Below are 26,324 nucleotides of genomic sequence, written 5' to 3'. Positions count from 1 at the left end.
AAAAATTCTAGGCTGTAACTTACTCCTCCCTTCGACGATCGTCGTATCGCTCTAAATCTCTCTTCTCTCTCCACCGACGCCACCCCGCTATCCCCTTACTCCACACCCTCTTCCCTTTGCCAGACTTTTCTCTCTGTCGCTGCCCTCACTTCGCAGATTCACTTTTAAGCTTTTAAATACCAGAGAGATCCTCGAGATAATGCTCCTGGCGTATGCTCTTTAGGAAATGCTTCGTGAGCCGAACTTTTTAGCTTTGACTGAGTGCTCAAATCCAGTTTGTCATTTCGAGCGTGAATTTCGAGCGCGTGCGTGCGCTCTTTTATCGCGTGCAAAAAGGCTAATTTTGCTGGGAAGCCGTTGGGTTTTCGAGTCTACTCATTGCTATACTTCGGGGTTATTCGTTTAAAAAGGAAAAATACGGTTCAACGTATATTACACATTTCGGTAAAGAAGTCGATGACCTCGAGTCGCCATGGAACGTCACATTTTCTATAAGCGATTTGATCGATCTATCGGTCGATCGATTCGCTTAGTGTTGACGTATGATCATCAAGCCGACGTTCATACGGCCACCATCATCAATTTCACAATTTCGTCATATTGCGCGAATGACGTATTGCGAGCGATGACTATTAAAAGAAGCGCAGGGTGAAAGAATGAGTAAGAGAGATCGTGTAAAGAAAAAGCTAAGTTGTCGCGCGCATTCGAAATCGACGCGTCAGGACGCTCCAAGGGATGCGACTTAATCGGATTAATCGAAGTATAAAAAAGAAAAAATCATGCCATCTGTCGGATTTCTCTGGACGCGAATTGAGCTATCACGATTACGAAATGTGAACCAGGAGAATCGATTGCCCCCCCCCCTCTCAATCTTTTTCTCTTCCATCGTCCCATCGCGCTACGGCACTGTTGCTTTTGACTCTGTGCGATAAACGAGCGCAGGAGCCGTCAATTCCACAAATCTACAAATCAGTGAGAGGAAAGTAACGCGCGTCCATCGAAAGTGCCCGTAGCAGCGGAGGAGCAGCGAAATCAACGACCCAGAGAGGTTCCGACACCCAGCTGCCGAGCATTTAAGAAGTTTTTTCTTATCTAATCCTGTAATGGCACTTTAATAACGGACTCGCATGTGCCAGGCTCCTGGACGTAACGTACTTTTACGTCACTGGGCTCTCCGAGTATAGAGCTCGTAATAAGGGTGACTAGTGTATTCTTACTCGCCCGAGCAAGTTCACATAAGCTGCTCGGACTTAAGGCACGTGATCCATCTTGCATTAATCATACGTCAAAAACTCGGTTTCATGCTCGTGTAGCCACACTGCCGCTTCCGTATTAATAATAGTATTGTTTATCTGCAAAACGAATGGACGGTCAATGCAACCTGGCGCTTATTAACATTAACGACCCGCGGCAGGATCCTCCTGTCGAAAACGCGTGCTTAGTCACGGATCCATTAAGCGAGTTTGCTCTCGATTTGTAAAAGTGACTGGGCCAGCATGCGCTTTTCAGGATTTCGGAGCAATGCACTTAACCGGGACGTCGCTACCGCCTTTACATATAAAAGCCCTAAAGGATCTCCCGCGGTAGCCATGGCAACTGTACAAATAAGATGGCCGACAGCTTCCGGTTTCTCGGGTCAGCTGGCAGCAGCTGCGTGGATCTAGTTTCTCTCCTAGGTCTTGGGCGCGCATTTGGGCACGCGGGGCCCTTTGCATATGAGAGCCAGGCATCACGGGCGACAAAAAAGGTGGCGAGGAGAGGAGCGCGGAGAGATGGAACGGAGAGAATTCAGTGCAAGCCCCGTGAAAACGTAGCGAGCCGCCTTAATTCTTTCAACGGCGATAAATTACGCCTGCGAGTCATCCATCTTCCATCTTCCACATGGCTTATGCGTGTAAGTGTCGTAGTGCACGCCATCGATTCTCGCATGCCCAATTCAAAGGCGTACGTACGCGTCCTCGTATCGATCGCCCCGATGACGCTCCAGCGGCTTTTCCACTCTCAAAAACCCCCCCCCCCCGCCAAGCGGCCGCGCTCCATCTCGCTCTGTATGCCTCTCGATGCCCCCGCCCCACAACCGGCTCTTTCATTTTCCAGCTTAACGATGGATGTGCGCTTTCCCATTTCATTGTACGCAGAACGGCGTAATTGGCGGCCAATCTGTCTTTTATGTAAATAAACGTAATTAAATGGGCACATAAATCAAGAGAGCGGCAGTAGAGGTCTCCGATCGATTAACCTCCAAGGTGTCGCTAGCGCGCTCTCCTCTTGCCGATTTTTCTCCACAAATGAAGCTAATGGCCATTCGTAATTGGAATTAGTCGCGCGCGAGCCAGGGGTGCGGTCATTAGAATAAGAATTCCCTCGCCATTGTGACTCTATGGCAGATCGTGGGGCGAATTCGGCACGAGGGGTGGGAGTTGAAGGGCACAGGACACATGTGACGCCGCGTCTCCGCGAGAGCCGAATTTTATGGCCCGACCCTTTTTTTGTTAGGTCCTACGAGGCAGGCGATTCCTAGCGAGCAGAAGTCAGGGTAAATGTGCCTTTCTCGATAACGTAGCCATAGCATCGCGATGACGATGTTCGATGGTAAGTAGGGACGATATGGGGTGGCGGTGGTGGTGGTGGTGGTGGAGATGGTGGGGATGACGGCGAGGGGTAGGGGGTGGGGGGCTCGATATGATTTACACAGTATGGAACGGTGCCGAGAGATGAAGCACCCTATCGTCACTGTCGCTCAATTATCACTTCAATACGGGCAATCACTCGTTAGTTTTTCTCTTTTACCTTCCACGAGACATATTACACGGGATCTAAAGAGGTAAAAGGGCCCCTTATTCGCCCGTCGGCCACTTCTTTCTTCTTTCTTTACTCTTTTTTTTATTTTTTTATTTTTTTTATTTTTTTATTCCTACGACTCATTATGCGCCCAACCAGTCATAGTCGATAAGCTCAGCGGGGGCTTTTTCGCACGGGAGATTTCCGTTCAACTACTAATTGGTTCAATTAGACAGTGCACCCACGTTTTGAAAACGGGTTCGAATTTCTTTCTGTTTCCAATTTATAGCCAACCAAAAACTTTTAATTTATGAGCAAATGCCTAGCTACAGGCTTTTTTTTTCATTCTAATAAGAATGTATATATACAAATAATTACCGTTAACCTTCAATGCCGCGACATACGAACGGTCCCCCTCGTTTTAACGGCCGTTACAGTTGTGCTTTTAATTATTTTTATCAAATTCATGCACACAAATTAGATTTCTCATTAATTTCATTAGAACATACAATTAAACTGTCTGCTATTTTTTTAATTGCGATAGTTAGTCGTAACTGGAGTGTCACATTTTTTTGGCCTACCACGTATGGTTCGGCAAATTATATTACATTTTGTGCCTGTTTTGGAATAAAGACAGCCTATTATACAAATAAAGCAAGAACATATTTATTAACACGAAGCGACATCATTCAAGATAACGTCGCATCTTGTATTTTCATAAGACAGAGTGTGGCAAGTTTCCATCAATTATTCCTATCGCTCAATATGAGCCGCTACAAATCGGTCATTAATAAATAAACATTATAATAATATTATTGCTGTACTGAAGCTACAATAACAAGAAAAATAAACAAAACACAAGCGAATGAAAGAAAAAGAAATAGCATAAAAGAGAAGTTTTTAAGGCAAAAGAGAACAAACGAGTATAAAAAATATAAATGTTTTCTAATTATCCACGATGACTAACTAAAGTCATGGCGTAATACAAATAATAAATAAACTTTTACGTGAAAAACTTTAAAGATATATAATATAAAAGTGAAATACACCCTTATCTGGGCGTACTTTTTACAACATTTCAAACAAAGGATCCCGAGTATTTCGAAACAGTTATTTTCAAGCAATTCATAAGGCCAGAGATATAATTAAAGAATCCCAAGCTGAAGATACTCGTAACATTAGATGTCCATCTCGAGAGTTTGAAAGAGCAACATCGTCTGCGAGAGTACAATTACCTAAAATAAGCCTTCCACATTTTGTCTGAACGTGTAGTATCCGTGGATTAAATTTGGTGAAATCTGAGTCCGTTGTGCTTCTCCTTTATAATAACGAATTGTGCAGTGTAATTGCAAAAATTTAATTATTTAAATGACTTGGTAAAGTTTTGATTTGTTTATTGAACATTTTCAAGTCATAATGGAAGGAAGAATGTCGAACCGCCTTGGAAAATTAATAAATACGAGTGTTCGTGGAGTAGGCAAATCCATCATCTCTTAAAAAACATTATACAGTATAGTAAGAATAACATAAGCTTGAAGAATTATACCGAAGGCCATGTAATGAACAAGCATTAATGATATTTGTGTTAATGTCAAAATTAACTTCATCTGTATGTCGTCTATGTAGGTCAAATTTTTAAGCTCTTTAATAAATAAATCAGATTTAATATATTACGTAGAGAGGCATAAAATGTCAATCGAAATTCGAAAGAAAAATTTGTTATGGATAGTAGAGGTAATAATAGAACAAAATGAATAAAGACAATAATTTAAGAAAAAATAATAATCACATAAAAGCATGAATGGCCGTTTAAGCCAAATAGAAAATTAGTCTTTAATTGCTTGTTAAGTTTAATGGATATCAAAATGTAAAATCTAAGCATAAATGCCATCGTAAGTGTGGCAAGAATGATAATATATTATTTAAATTATTAATAAAAAGATATTTAACGAGAAAAGGATGTGGTGACCTCATCGCCGAACACTGAAGCATTTTTAAAAAAGAAAATCATACTCATCGCGTTATTTAAAATAATTCCTAATACGTACTTATAGGTATAGTAAAAATATTTATTTTTGTTCATTGTAATAAGCATGAAGGATGTCGTGTAATAATAGATTCTAGTTGGTAATTTCGTATATATTATAGCTTAATCGTACATACTATTACATATTATTTCCTTAAATAATCGATCAAAAAAAAAAAAATTAATTTCATCGCTGAATGCCAAGTTTGTTGTTAAAATTACTCGCTCTGTTTTTAAAGAAATGGCCAAAGTATGTCCAGTTATGGGTTTTCTTAATTCTTAAGAAATTCATTAATCAATATGTAAGAAAATAGTAAACTTAATATGTAGTTGTTCAATATCAATTGACTTAATCACTCGTATATCGTCCCTCTATGCTTTATTGCCGTTCAATATGATAAAATATCCATAAACGATATCACACGTATCAATAATATTCGACAATTTTTGTTTTACCGCGGTAGACTAGAAAATAAAAGTATTCCATGTACATACATTGGAGTGCTTCACACTAGGCCTGAATAATAATTTGTTGCACCTGGCAATAAGAATTAGTTAATAATTAGTCAACGATTCTCTCGACTGAAGCATTATCGATAACGTTAAACACACTCCACCATTTGCGTGTAATGTTTGCAGCCGTATTAATCTACATGGTAAAATGTCTCTCCATTGTTTCTCAGAAAAATCCATGCTTTATTATTAATGCACGTATTATTAATTTCCAGTATATTATCTTACGCCATGATGTATCGAAAAATGTATGCGATTGCAGGGGATCAAGTTAAAATTTGCGGATACCAAAGACCAATAGCGTAATTCGACAAATCAGACAAAAGCGATGTTAAAAACATTTAAACAAGGAATGTAGACGCTGAAACGTTAATTCGCTTCGTTCTCCTCGTATTCAATATGTATTTGTGCGAGAGTGATATGAAATCAGCTAAATTTCATTTAAGACCAGTCAGCCGTAGGGGAAACTCGGCTTATTTGCCAGGAATTTCATATATTACTTACGCAAATTGGAACCGTACTTCAATTCACGGCCATTGTCTCCTTTGTCCAATTATTCCAATGACCTTATTCCTTCGCATCCCGGCCATTTATTAATTCAATTAATTCTACAAGTTTTACCACAAAAGCATGTACGTCAAGATTAACGCACATCGATGAAATATTGCGATTAATAAGAAAAATTTATGAATTTTCAATAATGTCGGCGATGCGAGTGTTTGCCTAGGCTTGAAAAGTTGCCGACACGAGTTGACGAACAGAAGCCATAATAAAATTATTAAAGACAACAACTGTGGCTTTAATAAAAGAAGACAATTACCTCAATGTATTGGCCTTTGGGGCGTATTGTTTAACTAGGCGCTGGTAAAACTGAAATTACGTGAATAGTAGGAATGAAGGTGGCTCAAGGGAGCATTGAAAGACCAACGACCTAGAGGATATGTATATTGTCATTTAATAATTTTCCGAAGAAATCAATAATCGACTCGGATGCGAATATAACAGCCGTTCCAAGGCTCACAAAAGCGAAATTGCATATTTAATTACCAAACGATTGAATTAGTTGTAAATAAAATTAATTAACGATAAAAAGCATCTTTTTAGTAGAGATTCATTGCATATTTTATCTAAAATTAAGAAAGGCTCTTATTCGCTCTTTCTCTCTCTCTCTCTCTCTCTCTCTCTCTACACGTGTACATATATAACTTTAACCGACAAATGTATCTATATCTATGTGTGTGTTTACAGTTGTACCGTTTGGCTAAATGCTTACAATGCGTAATGATTATTTTGTGTAAATAATGGCATGTTCGTTGTGAAATTTTCTTGAAATTTGAGCAACAAATGATTAAGGTGAAAATTGACTATGGAGCAACAACGGTCACTTGGATGCCACTCTCATCCTACCTTATAGCTCATATTTTTCGATCAAATTAAATAATTTTCCGACAATACTTTCACTATACGGTCTTTCTCAAATTACTCCCACGATTCGACGACACGTGCTGCCACGATTGCCTCTACCAAGAATACGCGTGACTTCCATATATCTTAACTCCTGCCAGTTACGTATCCATTTTCTAGCATATTATGAAATCGTAAAGCTTAATATGCTCTTTAGAAATAAAATAATGAGTTGAAGGAGCTGATAGAGTGGCCCGATTATTTTAATCCGAGCGATATACATTTGGCATCCGACGACAATGATGCCGATCTCGCCTTATGCGCTCCACGCGCCAATCGCATCCCCCCCGGTTAATTCCGCCATATTGCCTTTTCCATCGATTAAACTTTAAAGTCCCTGGCGTAGAGGAGAGTATAAAAAATGTCCCGTGGCGCAAATAAATCACGGAATCGCGCGCGCGACCGACCGACCGACTGCCTGCCTGCCTGCTTGATTGCTTGCTTGCTTGCCTGCCTGCCCGTTTGCCTGTTTGCCTGTCTGTCTGTCTGTCTATCTGTCTGCCATATTCGCAAGGGAACTATGACTCCGACAACGTGCTGCTGCCAATTTCTTTTTCTTTCTTGTTCCCCCCCCCCCTTCATTTCTTTTATCATTCCCAGATTATGCTCCCGTGCTAACGCCTATCAAAAATCAGCCTCTTACGGCATCTTCGTCGGCGCTAATTGCAACCGCCGCCTTTTGACTTTTTTGGCCCTTGATTACAATTTATGATAATGTGCAGGGCGGCTGTTTTTATACGCGCGGCCCAATCAGGCGAGTATAGAAGTTGGCCTGGCTGCAGGGAGACTTTAATATTCTCCCGAACGCAATGAATTATCGTTGCATCCCGGGCGTTTAGGTCCTTTCGGACTGGACCAGCCTTCCTGGCGCTCGTCCTCGTTGCCGAGTCAGTCACATTTCTCGTTGGCCCCGTTGGAGTCGGATTTGGGAGCGGATCGTCGAGTTTTCCGCCACCGAGGCTACCTGCGCGTATCGTGTGCCACTTGGGTCCGAGCGCCCATAATTCAGCGGCAATTATGCTTAATCGGGAGCGAGCGGGGCTTAATGTTGTGTGCGCGCTCGTTCCGTGCCCTGACGTCATAATGAAGCGGCAATCAGTGACGATTATAGCGACAATTCACGGGCCGACACAACCGTCGCCTGTCACCCAAGGCCCGCAACGTCGACGCATCTTTTATTTGCCGGGGCGAAAAAATCGTAATTTCAAGGTCTCCACATTGCTCGGCTCACCCTCGTCCTATTGTCTCGGGCGCATAAGCGGATTCCTTCCAGGATCCTGGATCCATTGAGAGGGTGATTTTGGCGGGCGCTTATCGCTCGGCCAAAGACGAGAAGACGGAGAGAGACAGAGAGAGAGAGAGAGAGAGAGAGAGAGAGAGAGAGAGAGAGAGAAAGAGAGAGCGCGGTGCGGTATACCATCGCGTGCCAGGGTAACCTTAACGGGCCAGCGCTCGCATTGAGGCTCGAGCACCGGAACCGTCACGACGGCCGCATTGACGTCTGCGGCTCAGTCATTGTCGAGCCACTCGATAACGGAGATCGCTAAATAAAAGCGGGACCGTAGGCGCGATACGCTCGGCAAAGCTAACGGAAAGGGTGGCCGATTGATCGTGGCGGAGGGATGAAACAACGCGAGTCTAATTCCGTTATGCCTGCTCACTTGGAGCGGTGGCGACCTTACTCGTGCCCTGTCTCATCTCCTCTTTCTTTCTCTTTCTCTCGCTCATCTACTATTACACTTTTATACGCTTCCACATCCCACTGTGCATCGAGTCGAGTACCCTGGCAAAAAAGCACGCTCGCTGAAACGTGGATGAGCGAGCCGCTGATAGAAGCAGAGAACGAGAGAGAGAGAGAGAGAGAGAGAGGGACATACAGCGCGCTTACGGATTAGTGTGCGTGCGCGCCTTTGTGCGTGCACACGCGAGAGAAGTACGTAAATGAGGAGCGCAGCGAGTGGCTCATCATGTATGTATATAGGACAGAGGAGCAGCTGTCAGACAGCTGTAGAAGCCCTTTTTACCTGCTCCATACATACGTATGTAGCGGCGGTGGCGGCGGCGTCCAGTAGCGGACACCGAGTGCATTTCGCCGCGAGTAGGACGATTCCGGTAGGAGAAAAAAGCCAAGCCGAGGAGCGAGAAGGAGCCGAGGGAGCGGTTGGATCCGACGCCGAGCTGCTGCCTCGTATATCGTGTGCTAAAGTAGCACGTGCTTCTATACCCTTCTCCCGTCTCTTCTACCGCCTCTGCCCCTCCGCCTCGCCGCCACTACCGCCGCCACCGCCACCGCCAACACCACCAACACGACCACATCGCCCCCTCCAACATCCCCTCCCTCCCTCCCGCCCGCCCTTCCGCCCCCGCCCAGCGTTCCCTTCTGCGCGCTCGCATACTCTCGCTCTTTCACTCTCCCGTTCTCTCCCGCTCTCTTACTCGTGGCTACAACTACTCCCCGCCATAACGGCAAGTGCGTCAATTTCCGTTCTCCGAGGCGTCCTTGGCGAGTTCCTCCCTCTCTTTCCCACTTCCCTCATCGTTCCCTCTACCCCTTTACGTTCACTCACTCACTCACACGCACGCGCAGGCACACGCACTATATCACTATCTCACTATCTCTCTCGCTATCTCTGTGGCTTTTTATTGCGAGCGTCGTACGGAGCCTCATAATCGTCATGAAAATGCAATAATTATTTTCTTTATGAAGCCCGCACTAGCGCGCTATGAAAGCAAAGGCGTACGAAGTAAGGAGAAAGGACTCTCTACGTGCCGTGTGCGTATGCGTGATCGAGCTAGAGAGAGAGAGAGAGAGAGAGAGAGAGAGATGGAGAGAGAGTGAGTGAGTGACAGTGAGCGCGCACTCGTAAACGTTTGTACGTATACGCGATGTGAGCGCGTATGCGTGCGCAAGGGTGATAGACCGAGGGAGGGGGGGGGGAGGGGGAGGATGGAAAAAGTTGACCTGGCTACCGGTCGCGGTCTTCCTACGACCGTATGGATTTCCAGAACGGATCTTTTTAAAAAGTCCGAAGATTCCTGTGGCGCGACCTCACTTCCTCGCCACTTTCAATGCGACTCCCTTTGTGACGATCCGCAGGCTTTCGGACTTTATGTCACCGAGCAGAGGGTCACGTTTCTATATGCCCGTACGAAATCGATTCTTCTTCGACACCTTATGAAGTATTGTTTCCTCTCCCGGGTGAACCGATTTTTCACAACTCACGGGACCCTATGCTCCTCCCGCCCCGGGGAATTATGAGAATCGAGGCCGAGAGAAGTTATTGCTCTTGGCGCGCGCGTCGCTCACGAGCCTCCGGTGCCTCATCATTGAGTAGCGCGGCAAAACGCGACCGTGCTCGAATAACCCACGTCCTGCCAACCCAAACAACTAACTTACGGCCAAAGTCCTGCAATTATTCGGAGCCGGTGTCTCGTTGTGAGTCAGGGTAACTCGGCCGTACTAACGTTACGCATGCGAGCAATGCTCAGCTGCGCTTCGAACTCGATACGCCGAATCTAGCTCGATTGCGTTATCATACCGCCTCCGCACATCCCGTCCCCTTCTCCACCCCATCCACCGCTCATTAGTCCTTGCGGAAGAAGGGGTAGTAAGGCCCGCGGCTGCGGTACAAATACATTCGTCCGCCCGCTCGAGGATGATACCGCAAGCTACGACGTCACGCGCGACTTCACCGTTCGGCTCCGTCGACTCGAAACCACAATTTCGTGGCACCGCGGCTTTAAGCCTCCACTATCCCGGCCAAACACTTTCATTTGCAATTCCAGAAAACCATTTGCCGCGAGACTTCTTCTGCGCTAGCAGAATCTTTATACCTTTACGCTAAAATCGTTAAGTAGCTAAGCGTCGAAAGCCTCATTCGCCAACGCTCGGGTGGACTTTATGATAACAACGCTCGATTATCATTTTGGTTTTGTCGAGTTTCGCGGACGTTCGTAATTTGTCATTTATAAGCCGATACATGATAAAGAGGCAATCGAACCAGCCGTCCTCATACTAGGAAACTCTAAGGATAAAAAGCCTTGTGAATATGAGGGCTGTCAAACTTATTTCACACAATTATTTCCTTTTTAACCGATATCGGCGATCATTCGCTAACAACTTTTGCTCAAAATAAAGTTGCACCACAAGACCTAATACCTAATAAAGAATAATTATTCCTTCTTTGCTAATCGTTAAAAAAAAAAAAAAGAAAAAAAGAAAAACTTTGGAGCTTCTTCGATTGCGAACCGATCGCACGAGTCCAATTATTTTTAATGAACGATTTCAATGAGCGGCGAATGACGAAGAGAAAAAGACAAATAAAAAAGAGAGAAACAGCCGATGAGAGTCCGCCCTGAAACAATTGGCCTGACGAGCAGAAATATGAGCATAGGTAATGGAATTAAAGGCGCAAGTTCACTCGCGCTTGGCAAAGGGAAGTGAAAAAGGAAGAGAGAAGTACAAGACGAAGAAGACGAAGAACGAAACTGTATTGTTAGCGCAGTTGTTCGTGGCTTTCGAGGAGAAAACGAAATTGTCAATGTTGGCAAACAAAGTATCGTGCTTTCTTTCGGCGCTGGCACGTAAAAACCACAGCCATGGGGCCTCCTTACTTAGCGACCGATCTGCGGTTTTGATATAAAATAATAACAAAGAAATTTATCAGGGCCCAGACGTGTAAAACGCAACCTTCCTACGCCTCTGTCACGCACCCATCCTGCGCTTCTCATTCTTTTCACCGCGGAAAAATTCGCGACCGCCATACGCGCGCGTAACACGCAGTGCCTTCCCATTTATTATACGCCCAGTAATTATACTCGTACATGTGTCCTGGAAGGAAGCGTTTAACCTTGTCGTTAAGTACTGCTAAAAGTCGGCGCTGTTGCGTCCGATGAGGCGATATTCACAGGCGATGTGGCGTCGCGAGGTACAACGACGCCACACGCAACGGTGCGCTGATGGCAAGAAAGCCCTCGACTCGACGGATCTTCGTTGCGCTTTTTAAAAATGCGAGAGAGTTGCGATCGCTTATCATAGTAAGGGGAAGGATTCGACGGCCCCCGTTCATGAGTTGAGGCCAGATACGCGATCGGGTCTCCTCGGCCTGACGCTGAGGGATGCCCGTAGGTCATGGAGCGTTTGGTACTTAATTTCGTTAGCGGATGTTGGGAGCAATGAAGTTTCAAGGGTTTCAGAATCCAAGGATATGCTGCTTTGGATTTGACAGCAACAGTGCGTTAATCGTGAGGTAGGTTGGTCGGGCTAGGGTTTATCGCGGGAGGGAAAAAGGCCGCGTAGCGCCAGTGCGGCCAGTGATAAAATTCAATGCCACGTAACGAATGTATATTTTTGCGGGTGTCAGAAAGGGGCGTCAAAGGCGCAAATTTCGTCTCTTTCTTGTCACGGTGCGTCCCGTCATACGCGCCGAATAGTTGAATAATGTAAAGCGGCCTTTAGAATCTTCGTTCTGGCGCAAACACGGGCCGAATATTGCCGGGGGATAGCGCGAGGGGTGCCGACAGCGATGACGGTGGCGTAGATGGTGTAGGTGGTGTAGGTGGTGGTGGTGGCAGTGGCGAAGTAGCGGCAGCGGCGGCGGTAGCGGCGCTCGTGGTGGGCAAAAAAGCGAGGAGGTAGGTGCGAGCGAGAAAAGAAGGAGAGGAGGATGCGAGAGGTGGCACCTACGCAAGCGAAGGAAACGACGGTCGGGTCGATCGGGTGCACGAGGAGACTCGCGCGCGGCTCAACACGTGCGCCAATGGCGTGCCGAGAGCGAGAGTGAATTCGTACGCGTGTGCGTGTGCGTGCGCCCGATGGGCGATGGCGCTCGGGGAGGCTGCGTGACTCATCCTGCGGGAGAGAGAGACCGAGCGAATCCTGTGCCTGTGGCAGGAAGCGGCCTCGGTGGGGGCGGGGATCGATATATCGACTGAGAACGCGCTCCTACCGCCCCCGACTGCGTAACTCGAGCACGCGCCACGCGCGCTTTCGTTCTCTTTCTCTCTCTCTCTCTCTCTCTCTCTCTCTTTCTCTCTCCCTCTCTCTTTCTCGCTTGCTCGCTCGCTGCTCCCCGGCGTCTCTTCAAAAATTTGCCGGCTCCCTTCGCCCGGCGTTCTATTTTCTTTCCAGAAGTTCGCTCGAACCGTGGACAGGAAAGGAGCTCTGGAAATTCTCAGCTCGGGTCGAATCATTGGCGATCCGAGGATCTCGAAGATGGTCCAAGCACCGCTTGCCCCGCTCTTTATTTTCTTTTCAATGAATTTAGACGCCATTATGCTCCCGTATTTGTTAAATGAGTAGTAGTTATTATATTCACGCCCGCGTACCCACGAACTTGGAAATAATTGTCTGGACAAGCACAAACTTTAAATAAATAAATAAATAAATAAATGCATAATATACGTGAAACTATAATCGATTGTGCGAACTTTCGACAAGCGTCACAATAATGAAAAAATAATTAACGTAATTTTAATATTGCCAGGAAGTCAGCATCGAGACAATAGCGTATAAAAGACAAATAGAAAATTATTAAGCGAATGTTTATTTAGCAGTCATGGGACGGCAATAGCTCGCGCTGGTGCCAACTCCATGCGCGACTTACATCTAAATGCTGGAGAAAGTCGTTAGACATTTGGTTTAATCGAAGAATTCTCCCTATTCGCGCCTCTTGCCAAAATAAAGCCGTAGCCACGAGATTTCAGTCCCTCATCCGTCCGTATTTAGTAATAGTTTCACCGTCCCCAAGCCGATTCGTCTCAAAGTACATTAGATAATACTGCACACATCACGCACATATGAAAGATTTAAGAGCGCAAGCCGCGTAGCCTGTGCCCTAAGTTCGTTAGCCAACCAGAGTCCAGGATGGTTATCATCTATCGATTCTTAATCGCAATTCACTCTGCAAGAGTTTCGTTTGCCGTAATTTATCGTGGATAAGCGCGTGCGCGTGCGCCTAGCCGTACATATTGTGTAAAGAGCGAAGGGGCGATGTTGAGAGGGACGGGGTGGTGGTAGAGGGGTACGGGGGTTGGTACGTACGCGTCCACAATAATTCTTTTTAACTTCGTGATACATGGTTTCACGAAAAGAGACGAAAAGTTTTCGGTTAATGCGCGACGCAATCGCCGGCCGCTATCACACGCCCGATATATCATAGCCCAAGTACCATTAATTTTCATTTGGAAGTTATTTTTAAAATGTGGCGAGTCCGGCGCCGGCGTTGTATGAGGTTAGTTAGCAGTGCCTCGTAATTCATGAATGAAACATCAAAGAGCGCACAAGCAGATAAATCGCGACAATTCGACATATCGCGAGGCCGTCGAAGCCGCCGGCAATAGAGCATTAAGTGACTCAGCGTCATTCGCCGACTGGATAAAAGCTCAAAGTGCACGGCGTGGCTCGCGCGCGCGCGCACATTGTTTGGCCGCTCGAGTGCCAATTCCCCGTGCCGTGCTTTTATCACCGGGTCATGTTTACTATCTCCCTCGTTGGCTTACGAGCGCCCATCTAGAGCGGCGACGTGTCGCCCCCCCTCCCACCAGACGAGTTCACGCTCGCCGTTTCCTTCGATAAAGGGGCAAGGGAGACGCAAAACAAACAACAAAAGCCCAGAGCAGGTGATAATTTGGTTGAAGACTACGCTTCCGCGGCTACTTCCACGACTCTCGCTCTCTCGATCTCTCTCACTATATCTCACTCGATCTCTATCTCTCTCTCTCTCTCTCTCTCTCTCTCTCTCTCTCTCGCGCGCGCTGCTCTCTATCTAAGGAGAGCCACTTGATTTATCGACGGGTGGACTTGATTAACGCCCCTGAGAGACGGATGCCTAATACCAGGGAAAATCGAACGGCGAATCGAATTACGACGGGAGAGCGACGTTCTCACGTTTCGCTCGCCGGGACTCGAAAATCTGGAATGAGATCTCGTCCGCGGCATACATATGGTAATTCTCCATCTGTCTGCGAATTGTGCGCGCTTTAGTGTGCGAGCCGCAGGCGCAGTTGCAGCCAGGAACAAAAAATGCCGTGAAACATTATTTACCGAGATCCTTTTGCCGCGGATTGGCGCGCCAATCCGCGTGGATTTTCAAGGGGTTGAGTAATCCTGACGTACGGGCTCCGTTGCAGCGCCTAAGCTCCGATTGCTCGAATTATATGACGAGTCGCTGCTTATGCGCAAGGCTCATTGTGCTGCATCTGCCCCGAGTGTGTCATTAATTTTCCCCCGTATTTTCTGCTGGCGATCGCCGAAAAAGGTATTGCTTTCATAACCTTTCACTGCTCTCTGTAATAAGCTATTGTCCGGCAGCCAGATGAATGGAGCATACGGACAATCCTTAAACCAGAATTTTCTGACTATCGTTTATTTTAACATAATAAACATGTGGGCGCGCATGTCTATACTAGCGCTCCCTACTACCCACGCGCACGCGGGGCTTGTGCGATCTTCTCTCTCTCTCTCTCTCTCTCTCTCTCTCTCTATTTTTTTTTCTGCTTCCCTTTTCGAACATTAAAGCGGCTATTACAACGCACGATACGCATCGAGAAATATGATTCTAAAATTCTAAAGAACGTTATACGAGCTTTTAATAACTTTTTGCCTGCAGTTACGTATTTTTGGAATAGTACAATGAGTCTTTATACAACAACACTTGGTACGTTGCCTGAAAGCAACGGTAAAACCTTCGACTTTAAAGCCGGGCAACTCGCACAATGTTCTTACAAGCCTATGCGACGAGCGATGATTTTTATTTGACATTGGCACTGGATATTGAGCCAAAGGCGGCGTTATAATCTTAGAGACTCGTGGCTTGACGTAACTTAGCACTCGTCCATTAGGCCACGCGCTCGGCCTCTCACATGTGCTAGAAATTCGAAAACTAACTGTTGAGGTTTTTAATGCTTACAGCTTCCCAAGATTATTCCAAAATCTGCTTGAATTGTCTTGTCTTAATATAAATGTGCAGGGGATATGTGGGCTGCCTCTTCCTTTCGCAAGACCTCCTCATTCAAATTTATCGCATTACTGGAAATGCGGTATGGGCCAATTATGAATACTTGCTAAACAATTGCCGTTGCGTGAGTATCTGATGATACGTTGGTTGGCTAGGAATTATTACATTTACTTTCCCTAGCAATTTACAAACATTTCTATAATAAAACACGTACAAGTTTATTCACATGTGGTTCGTTAAAATAAACAGAGATGCTATTTTAAGCTTGGGAATTTAAATAACCTTTGAAAAATTGTGTAAAATAAACTAGTACAACCAAGTAAATAATTATTCCGCTTAATTATAAATCCACATTCAGCTCTCAACGCGCATTAACGTAAGCAATCCTATTTCTAAATGGCCTGATGTTTAGCTCGTCGTAATAGAGGAAAAATATCTTTTTCTTCATCTTACTCGCCATCATCATGATCATCGTCATCGTTATCAACATAACAATCATCTTTATATCATCTTTTGTGTGTTTTATTCGATTTACAATGACGACAGCCAAATCGACAGGATGATGTTTGCCCTGTATACCCTTTGAATAAAGTTATAAAACTTTGCTCATTGCTTATCGTGATAATCGAATGGCGCCCGTCTTAACAATTATTCTTGACAGACACAACGATAATTGAGGTTCTTTTAATTAACAATAATTCGAAAACGTTTGGGCCGTGCGAGCGGGACCGGTCAAAAACGCGGGTTATGTTGCACAAATATTTGTCGATTGTGCGACATACCAGATTGAACGTTAATAACTTTCTCACAATAAATTCATTGCCGAGTAGCTTGGAATGGTTGGGGGGGGGGGGGGGGGGGGGGGGGGGTTGCAGAGAACATTTAACGGTTATGCATTGAAAACTCACCAATATGATCTCTTAAACCGGCCCTAAAGCAATACCAAACTAAATGTTACAATTTGCCCCTAACGCACGTTGCCAAATTCTCCATTCATTTATTAATTTATTTGAAACCGAATAAAAATTTACCGAGATATTCGGTGAAGCGATGAGGGAAATATTTAATTTATCCTAAGACCTATATAGCCCCCTATAAAAATGTTCGATCATTGTTTCGAATGAAAAGATACAGCCGTGATTCGAATTTTCTCGCGTAACGGCACTGCACATTAATATCCGACCTCACGAACTTGTCTAACTAGTGCTAAATCGAAATTCATTCGAAGCATGGCATTTCATGCGACGCCGTAACGAAATCACACATTATCCTTTCAATTTCCCGTCGATTTATCCGGCATCCAATAAGTCGGCCGACTGCGGCGAGTCTAACGACGCTAAAAGCACATTTCACGCTTGGCTTCAGTTTGCTTTCCCGAGAGTCGACGCCGTGCTCTACGCAACCAGCGCACACAGATAAAAATACCGCCGGAAGAATTTTTCGGCCCTATCTTATGTTATTGCGTAAGAAGAACGTCCCTATTCCCGATTCGTGAGCACTTTTCGTTTTCGCTCCCCGAGAGTGATTTTTTATTAGTCCCGTCAAGATAGCTCCTAAATCGCGCGCCACCCTCGGTAAAAATTCTGATGCGCGTTAATTATCGAGAGAGCACGGGGCGTGAAAGGGAATACCCGCACCTCCCTATGATCGTCGTGTTTTAAAGGGCTTTCGGGGGCTTCGGTTTCTCGATAAATCGAAACGAGCGAGGAAGCCAATGAAAGTGGGGTGAGAAAGAGGATCCGGGCGGGCGCGAGACTCGACTCGCGAGTATACGATTACCGCGGATGCGAGTGTCCGCGACGTCCGTAAGTCCTGCGCGCGCAGCCGTAAGTGAAGCCTGTCGGCTAGCTCTTGTCGTCGTGTCTCGCTCGTCGTCGTCTCGTCGAACGAAAGACAAAGATAGACAAAAAACGAAGAATTGGAAAAAAAATAGATGGAAAAACGCTGAAAAATAAAACAAAACAGAAAAAATTTCAAAAAATGAGGGGAGTGAGGGGGGGGGGAGAGAAGAGCCTCGGTGCAATTTAAAGAAAATTGGTATCAAGAGCGCGCGATAACGACCCAGATAAGCGGTCACGATACGGCCCGAGTTCTTCAGGGTTATCTCAAGACAGGCCAACCAACTCTGCGGCGGACATGGTCATACGAGGAGAAATTAAAAGTTCAGTCGAGCTTCTGACGTTCGTGCACTTGCAGCCCGTCGCGGTTTATCTTATTTTCGCTGGCTATTCGCCGCTCCTCTCCGCGATATCACCGGCCGCAATTTTTTTCTCCCTCTCGACTTGGCACATCGAACATGACTGGGCTGCGATCGTACAAATTGCACGAACTATCCAGCTCCGAATCTCCAAAAGCTGCGCAAGCTTTGTTCTTTGTTTGCCTCGTACTTGCTCATTATCGTAGGCGCTATTCGAATTCCCATTCGAACAAGTCATGACCTACATCAGGGCCCCGGAAGACGGGACTTACTGCTTTTCCGAGTCTTGGCCCTGCGCAAATACACCGGTCGATGATGCACGACGTGGCGACACGACCCGTACCAAGAGGGAAATTGTAGTCTAGAGCTGGCACACACGCACGCACACAAACTGACCCGCACAGAGGGTGGCCGTATGCGTGTGCAGACGGAAGTACTTGGAGCGTGGGTGGCGTTTGTTGGGGGGGGGGGGAGGACAACGAGGAGGAGATTGTGGTTGGTAGGGCGGTGAATGCGAAACGGCTGGTCGAACGTGTGTTTTGGGGTGTGCTTGACACTCCACTCTCGGTGTGTTTCGCACAAACCGCGACAATCGGCTTTTCGCACTTTCCCCGATACAGTTGTAAATCCTTCGTACTGTACCCGACATTGGCACCTCCTGCTCGGGCAGTTGCTTTATGAAGGATTGGATAGGTGGAAGGAAAGATTCGCGGAGTACACGTGTTAGAATCAACGGCTCACCGACTATGTCGAGTGCAGCCTACCTCAGCCTCCTCGAAGACTCGGGTCAAAAAACAGCGAGTAAACGTAAAAACCGGAGAAGTAGTCGGTCACCAGGCCAAGCCCAACGTGTACGTTGATCCAGCCTCAAGGATTAATTTACGATGAATATCCCCTGAAAGCGAGAAAACGTTCGAGCCGATAAAATCGTCCCAGGGGGTGGGTGTACCTCACCAAGCAAACCAGCGAACCAGGTGCACGCGACAGCCACCAGGGGTAAGCCGGCGCCTCGTATATTTGTAAAGCGGAAGGCCAACAATCTTTTCCGGGATAAAAAGGGTGTTAAGTGCGGGGGGTGACTTGTTGCGATAGTCTGGCCCATGCACCTTCTTCGACTACGGGCAATCTATTATTACCCGTCTTTCTCAGCCGAGGCACTTTCTCCCCCCCCCCAATCTATCCCTTGTATTTCTCGCTCGTTCTTCCTCTTTCTCGCAAACACACAAACGCACACATGCGCGCGCGCGCGCGCGCACACACACACACACACACACACACAAATTCTTCTCTTCTCTTCTCGGCGGCTCCCTCTGCTCGTCCGTCCGAATGCTCGATGGAGCCAAATTATGCTCGCGCTGCAATTTAAACTTTCGCTTTCGCGAGGGATCGAGCCGATACATTCCGCGGAATGCCATTACAATGCACGAGAGCTTAACGTCTGATGATAATTTGTTGTGCGAATAAAATGCCTGCTCGACTTATGTGCCCAAAATTAAAAGAGACTGGAGTAAGGTTTACTTTACAGGCAGCTGGTAGTGCCGGCCCTTCTGTTTGAAAAGTGCCATTGTGCTATTGATTATTGGTAATGCGAGGTGACGTTTCGTTTCTCGTACGTCGCTCGCCTCCTTTCTAACCAATTTAATTTAACGTCTATTTATTCTTGATGCAACAACGTATTTGCGCGCGTCCGAACATCTGCTCGACTCCGGCATGTTTGTTTTGAATTAAAAAGTAAAAGCGAAGGAAATGCGGGGAGGAAAGGAGCGTGAAAAAATCCGCGATGCCGTTCGAGGGATTGGAAGAAAGTGTTGGCTCTAATTAAAAAACAATGTTGCATGATGCACAGTCACACAGGACGTGCAAGTCAGCGGGCCGTGCGGATTACAAAAACGACCTCCCGTGCCTAGAATCGAAAATGGCTATTACTTTTTTCTTTCCCTTCCTTTTTCCCTTTTTGTTTTCAGCCGATAGGAGCGGCGGACCCGTCACGAAAAACTTCATACGCGATCCGCACGTTTGGCCGTAAGTCACGGGTCGGGTGACTCATAGGTCAAATCATCGAGGCGTTACAGCCGGCGTATATAATTGATTTGTTTGTTCGCAAAAATCTCGGGCCCTGAGCTCCCAAAGCCGTCCTCTCAATTTCATCGGGAGCCGCGATGGCCTCGTGCCCACTAACCCGGCCAACCAGGAGCTGCTTTGCATACTTTCCGCATCCCGGGATTAAGCCGTCGACTACTACATCCGTAGACATCCGGGGTTGTCTTTTTCTTTGTTTACTATTATTAAGAGGTCTATTATTAATTTCGCTAAAGCGCGAGCATCGGGGGTGTGAGTAACGTTGGCTATTTGCGTAATTATGGTAAGTGAACGCTGCTGAGGCGCCAGTTGAGGAGGAGGCGAGGAGACGAGGAGGCCAGGAGGCGAGGAGGTGAGGAGGTGAGGAGGTAAAGAGGAGCTTCGAAAGACCAAGACAATGCAGGAGGGAGTTCGATAGGCAATTATTATGACCCGCGAATGGCGCCTTGAACTTGTCCTAAGTTAATAGAGAGAGGGGGGAGGGGGGCGAGAGAGAGAAAGTGTAAAAGAGCGAAGGAGAGCGTGTGCATGGGTCCGTGTATGGGAACGTGGCGAGCGGATGGATCGGTACGAGTGCGAGTGAGAGTAAGAGAGAGAGAGAGAGAGAGAGAAGCAAGCTGCAACCACGAGAACGCGTACGTGTGCCTATAATGTCGGCTACAGCAAGAGGCAGGTTTCGATCAATAATTGAGCCCTTCTAACTGTCCGCCAGGAGCGGTGCTGCTCGCCTGCCTCTCATTCTTTCTCTCTTTAACAGTCTTCCTGCGTAGTCTTCCTACTGCTGCGTCTCTGCCCTCTGTCAAACCGAGTAAAGACTTTTAATGACTCTTCTCGAGCCACGAAAATTTCTTTCCGCCATTTTACACGCCAAGACATTCTTTTATTGTGCCTCCGCTCTTTTAATCCAACGGTTCAACGTACTCGCGGAGATGCCTCGCTAGCGACGAAATAAAAACAGATAAATCGAACGAAATAAAAAGAGTTTATTGTTTAAATAAGGCGCATCGATAGTTTAGATTTAGAATATTATAAATCTGTATCATTCTGAATAGGTTTCCGCATTTAACAGCTTAATTAAACTGAGATTATTGCCGCTGCTTAAGAGGAGGAACATTATTGTTCATTACGCTATCGTGACAAATATTTTATTTTTCATCTAATACGTCACGAGCGCAAATACGGTAACTTTAAGATCCGCGATAAGAGCCGTATTCTTTCTTACAAATAAACAAGTCATTCTACAGAGAAAAATTCGAAAAATCAAGCTACTCTATGTAATCTGAAAATTCACGATTGATGAATTGAAATCCTAAGATATAACGCAAAAGAAAGAGTTATCAATAACAAACAATTCTCTTCGGCTATTATCGGGCAAATTACTAAGATAGGGCGCAATTTTTTGCTCCTTAATTCATACACTAATACAACGTTACCCATCTATAATTAGCACGAGCGAACGCGTCAATAATAAATAAATTATTCATCCCGTCTCAAATACAATATTTGAGCTTTGTTCGTAAATAAGCGTTTGTCGAACACGCGCGCGCTCACACAGAAACACATTCTGAAAGTTGGCGTCAGTCAAGATAATCCAAAGAAGCCCGACATCGGGATTGACAAAAATGTAAATGACTTTAAAGTCAAACGAGAAAAAGAAGGGCCGAAGGAACAGATCGGCAGAACGAGAGAAAGGTAAGATTTACAAACGAAACTCCCTCTCTCTCTCTCTCTCTCTCTCTCTCTCTCTGTGTATGTGTGTGTGTGTGTGTGTGTGTGTGTATGATGCAATGGCCCAAGGCGCATTATCGCAGAAGCCTTCGACGAGAGCAGTGAACTTTTGTTTATCTGCAGTTGAAAAAAGCAAAAGAGGCGGAAGAACAAGACGAAGCAGAAGAAGAAGATGATGATGAAGAAGAATATAATGCTGATGATAATGATGATTATTTTAATTATGATGATAACGACGACGACGATGATTATGATGATGATAATGATTATGACGATGACGGCGAGGACGATGTTGATAATGCACGAGAATAAGATGAAGCAGTAGCAGGCGTGAACACGTTGTCCCGTCGAAAAAAGCACGATAAGGGAGAAGCAACGGAGGCGCCGGTGCACGTCACCGTTTGTAGGGTCACCCTTTCCACGTCACCGCTCCTTCCTCCTCCACGCCGGATTTTCTCTGTTTCCCTCCGGGACGCCCTCCCAGCGCATCCCGACATCGGGGCCAAGTTCAAGCTATATATAGGCTGCGACTGCACTCTTTACGCGAGCGTACAACCCCATGTGGCATAGATAAAGCGAGAGCGTGACAGCGAGATAGAGATAGAGATAAATAGATGGAGTGAGCGAGAGTGAGGGATAAAGAGAGATAAAGAGAGAGAGAGAGAGAGATTGAGAGAGAGAGAGAGAGAGAGAGAGAGAGAGTGAGTGAGTGAGAGAGCGAGTGCGTATGTGTGTGAACGAGTCTTTTGTGGATGGCTCGTGTGAGCGGCGCGCGTGTGACGATATCTATTAAACGACCTCTTACGTTTTCCCAGATATCGTCGGGGAAAATTTAGTCAACTGACCCCGGAACAAGTCCCAAGCGCGTGCCACTTCTTGTTATGCCCAATTTTAGAAGCGACTTCGGGTCGGCCCACGATCAGAGGAACATATTCGCTCCAAAAAGCCAAATACCGGCCTCCTTGTACTTTCGAACATTGAACTTGGAGTTCGAATGCAACGATGGCAATCGAGCAATTTAAAATCCAGTAATCCCAGCTCGATATTCATGACGAGGCTCACGAACATAAATATTACGTTGTCATGGTATATACAGTTATATTAAAACATAAACGTCTTATATATTTTTAAATGTATTTCACTCTCTCGTTTATATACATTTCATATTTAATATTTCATTGAAAGTCGAAAGTTTTCAACATAATTCTATTAGTATGGATAAGATAGAGAGAAAGAGTAAAGGGGGGATGTAATCACAAGTGTTGGATTATCGGTGAATGACACGAGTCAAAAGTAAATCGACGTTTGTTGTACTAATGTACACAGAAGAATGCACTTTTACTTTTCATTTTGGGAATTTGCTAAGGAATCGCCAGGACATTGAGATTTTAAATATATCGAAAGCAGCTCGAATAAATGATACTTTACTCAATAGGGACAATTCGTATAGAAAATTTTGTTTAAAATAACATTAATAGCACTATTTAACATAAAAATAGAAGCATCCCTTAGCCATTTCTGAGATCTATTCATCCCCACTCGCCTTAATCCACAGGACTTCGTTAAATATGCTAAACGGAAAAATACGGAGAATATTACGACAGTCGTCGCGTCTAACCCCAACGAAGAGCATTTTCGTGTTTTCATGTTTTTTTCTTCTCTCTTTTTATTTCCATTTCTTTTTGCTACCTATACTTAACACGCATCGTACAAAGTACTGCCCTGTAAATGCATTATATCGTATTCGAGATATCGATTACGCTGATATACAAACATACACCGTCCAAATGTAAAATAACGCGTATCATACATTTCAATGTTTCGTATGCAAAGACTCGATGCTAATCTCACCGTATCATAATCAAACCAATTGGATGCATTAAATGTCAGGATGAATCATATTTCTCTCTCACACCGAGCACACTTATAATAATAATAATAATAATAATAATAATAATAACAGTAGTTGAAAGCTCGGCATCAGAACAATAAATAGAATGCTACCTTAAACTCAAATTGCCGATCGACATTGTCGAAGCTCTTACAACGTAATTATCATGAGGTTTATGAGGTCATTTTTTAAAAATTCACCAACCTAATTCGGAGCGTTTATTGGCTCGTTTATCTTAGGCGTCGGGAAATTTTATGCTAAATGTCCATTGATCTAACGAGCCGATGCACTTGGCTTAAGGGTCTAACGAAATTCCCGTTAAGCCTGACTCAACAATCCTCTCCAAATTAAAAAATCCAAAAAATTGTCTTACGCTTAAGGTCACGTGAGATTGGTGCAATGAGGGAGAGGTGAGGCGAGGGGCTGGGGACTGGCACTGCACGGAGCTAAGTTAAAGATAAATGAAGAGAAAGAAAAGATAGGAGAATGAACGAACTGACCTTTTTCTCGGTGAGCTTCTCGCATCGTCGCATCTTGCAGATTTGGTGGCTTTTGTCGTTCCTGCAGGGCGCGCAGTCGCCGCAGTTGTCCTTCCTCTGGCAACCGATGCACTCGCCGCAGCGCTTCCTCTTTTTCTTCGCGGGCTTGTCCCCAAGAGGACCATCGCCCTCGCCGTCGCCCATACCGCCACCCATGTGATGGGCGCCCCTATTGGCCGTGGAGGAGACAGCGGCGACCTGCCCGGAGCTCTCGGTACTGACGGCCCCGGGGCCCTGCTGGACCCCGTCTTCGGACTCCATAGAGCCGGCGCGCATTTTTCTGCGCTCCTTCTTGCGTCCATCGACGCCGACCGCGCGCGACGTCGGCGACGAGTCCAGCACCGTGGACATCGGATTCTGGAAATTGGCGTGGTGCAACTGGGGATATTCGGGCTTGACCACCGCGAGGACCGCGTGATGCGGGTGTCCCGGATGGGGTTGGGGTGCGGCAAAGGCTTGGACGGGGCTCGCCCCCAGTAGCTGAATGTGGCGCTCATCGATGAGCTGCTGCTGGAGGCCGGGGAGCTCACGAGCCTGTACCGGGGCCGGGACGAGTGGGTAGCCGACTGCGGGGCCAGCCCGATGGGGCTGCGGGGCCGGCAGGGGCGCACCCAGTGTGTGAAAGCTAGGCAGACTGACGGGCGGCGAGTGCGATATCGAGGCCGGCGAGAGCGGCGTGAGGGTCGTCAGCTGGGGCTCCTGGGGCTCGCCAGGGCCCGCGAATTGCGAGGCGAAGCTCGGCAGGCCCTCGGGGCCACCGACTCCGTGCTTCGACTCCCAGGGCCTGTACTGGCTAGCGAGGACGACCTCGCCCCGGGCGTCGATTAGTCGCCCGGTGAGGCCCTCGTAGTAGTCCCAGGCGTTCAGGCTCGCGCCGATGGAGAGCTCGTGGGCTTGGAGGCTGCCCAGGGTGGCGGAGGCATCCATGCTGCCGTCGGCAGAGAAGCTACTGAAGGGCGGCAGGTGGCGGCCGTGCTCGCCGGGGGCCACCGAGCCCGGTGAGGTCGCGACCGCCGCCGGAGGGCTGATTACCCTCTCGGAGGCGAGGACCTCCTTCGTGACCTCGCTACTCATCTCTCGCGCCCCATCCCGGCGCGCCGCGAGGCCGCCGCGGCCGCTCGCAGGCTTAGGCCCTGGCTGGGGCTGGGAGGCGGGAAGGCGCGGGCCCGCGGCCCCTTAGCTGCGACCCGCGGGCACCAATTTCCGCGGCATGTCGCGCCGCCGGGATCCGTGATCGATTTTCACTCGCTAGGCTTTTGAGCCTCACTCGTGCACCACAGAGCTGGCTTTTTGTACTTGACAGGTTTAGGCTACGGACTGAAGTAGATGCGTTGCTCCTCCTTTCACTCTCTCTCTCCCATCCTCTTGCGTCTCCTCACTACGAGCTCGCTTTATTAGGCATTTTTGGAAAAATGGTTATATTCTTTGGTTTATGGTCTATATACTTTCTCTGGCTGTCTAATCACCTCTACGCGCTTAAAATCCTCTTTAAAAAGAAAAAGAACTTTCGTTTGTCGCCGATATTTGTTTCTCAAACGACGATAATAATTCACTTTAGGTTCATCTTTGATTTGGCACTGACGGACTTTTAACCCCTTTCACTTCTATTACTTTTGTAGCTTCAAAATATACTTTGTACACTATGTAGATATTATAGCTTCTTTGTCTCCTGAATCTAAGCTCTTTCGGGATTCTTTACGCTCAATATATAAACTCACTAATCATTATATTCTTCTCTCGCTCTTTCTCACTCTCTTTCACTCTCTCTCTCTCTCTCTCTCTCTTTCTCGCTCGCTTGCTTGCGCTCTTCGTATGAAAATATAAATCACTTGAGGTTAATGTGGCTTGCTAGAAGGCGGTTGATTTGTACGATCTGAAACAGATAAAGATCTCGGTTAAATATGGGAATGCCTCGCTACCGATAATAAGGATAATTGTTGAAGGAGTGTTATTGGTTGTCTCTCTGTCTTTGTGTAAGTATGCGTGCGCGCACAGCACGACGAGACGAGGCTGCCGTGCTACGGCAGGATCTCGGGGGTAATTTCTCGGTTCGAGCGAAAGTAAACAAGGCGCACGCGAGTCCCTGGGATCGCGTGGCACAGATCTTGGCCGGCGACTAGGGAGTGGACATCAAGCTTCAAGGCTACTA

The 26,324-nt window shown here is 46.5% G+C and overlaps 1 protein-coding gene across 1 annotated transcript in view; it reads right to left on the bottom strand.

The window, feature by feature from the left end:
- The window catches only part of Tet (tet methylcytosine dioxygenase-like), a 70,912-nt gene extending 45,663 nt beyond the window's left edge, over positions 1-25,249 (bottom strand). Inside the window, exon 1 of the mRNA XM_011500556.1 lies at positions 24,137-25,249. Within this exon, the coding sequence (XP_011498858.1) occupies positions 24,137-25,249 (1,113 nt within the window). The remainder of the gene's footprint in view (positions 1-24,136) is intronic.
- Between the last annotated feature and the right edge of the window lie 1,075 nt (positions 25,250-26,324).

The sequence above is a fragment of the Ceratosolen solmsi genome, unplaced genomic scaffold, assembly GCF_000503995.2.
Source record: "Ceratosolen solmsi marchali unplaced genomic scaffold, CerSol_1.0 scaffold56, whole genome shotgun sequence".
In the NCBI taxonomy this organism is placed as follows: domain Eukaryota; kingdom Metazoa; phylum Arthropoda; class Insecta; order Hymenoptera; family Agaonidae; genus Ceratosolen; species Ceratosolen solmsi.
Note: the sequence above shows the minus strand (reverse complement) of the source record. Positions and strands in the feature narration are given on the sequence as shown.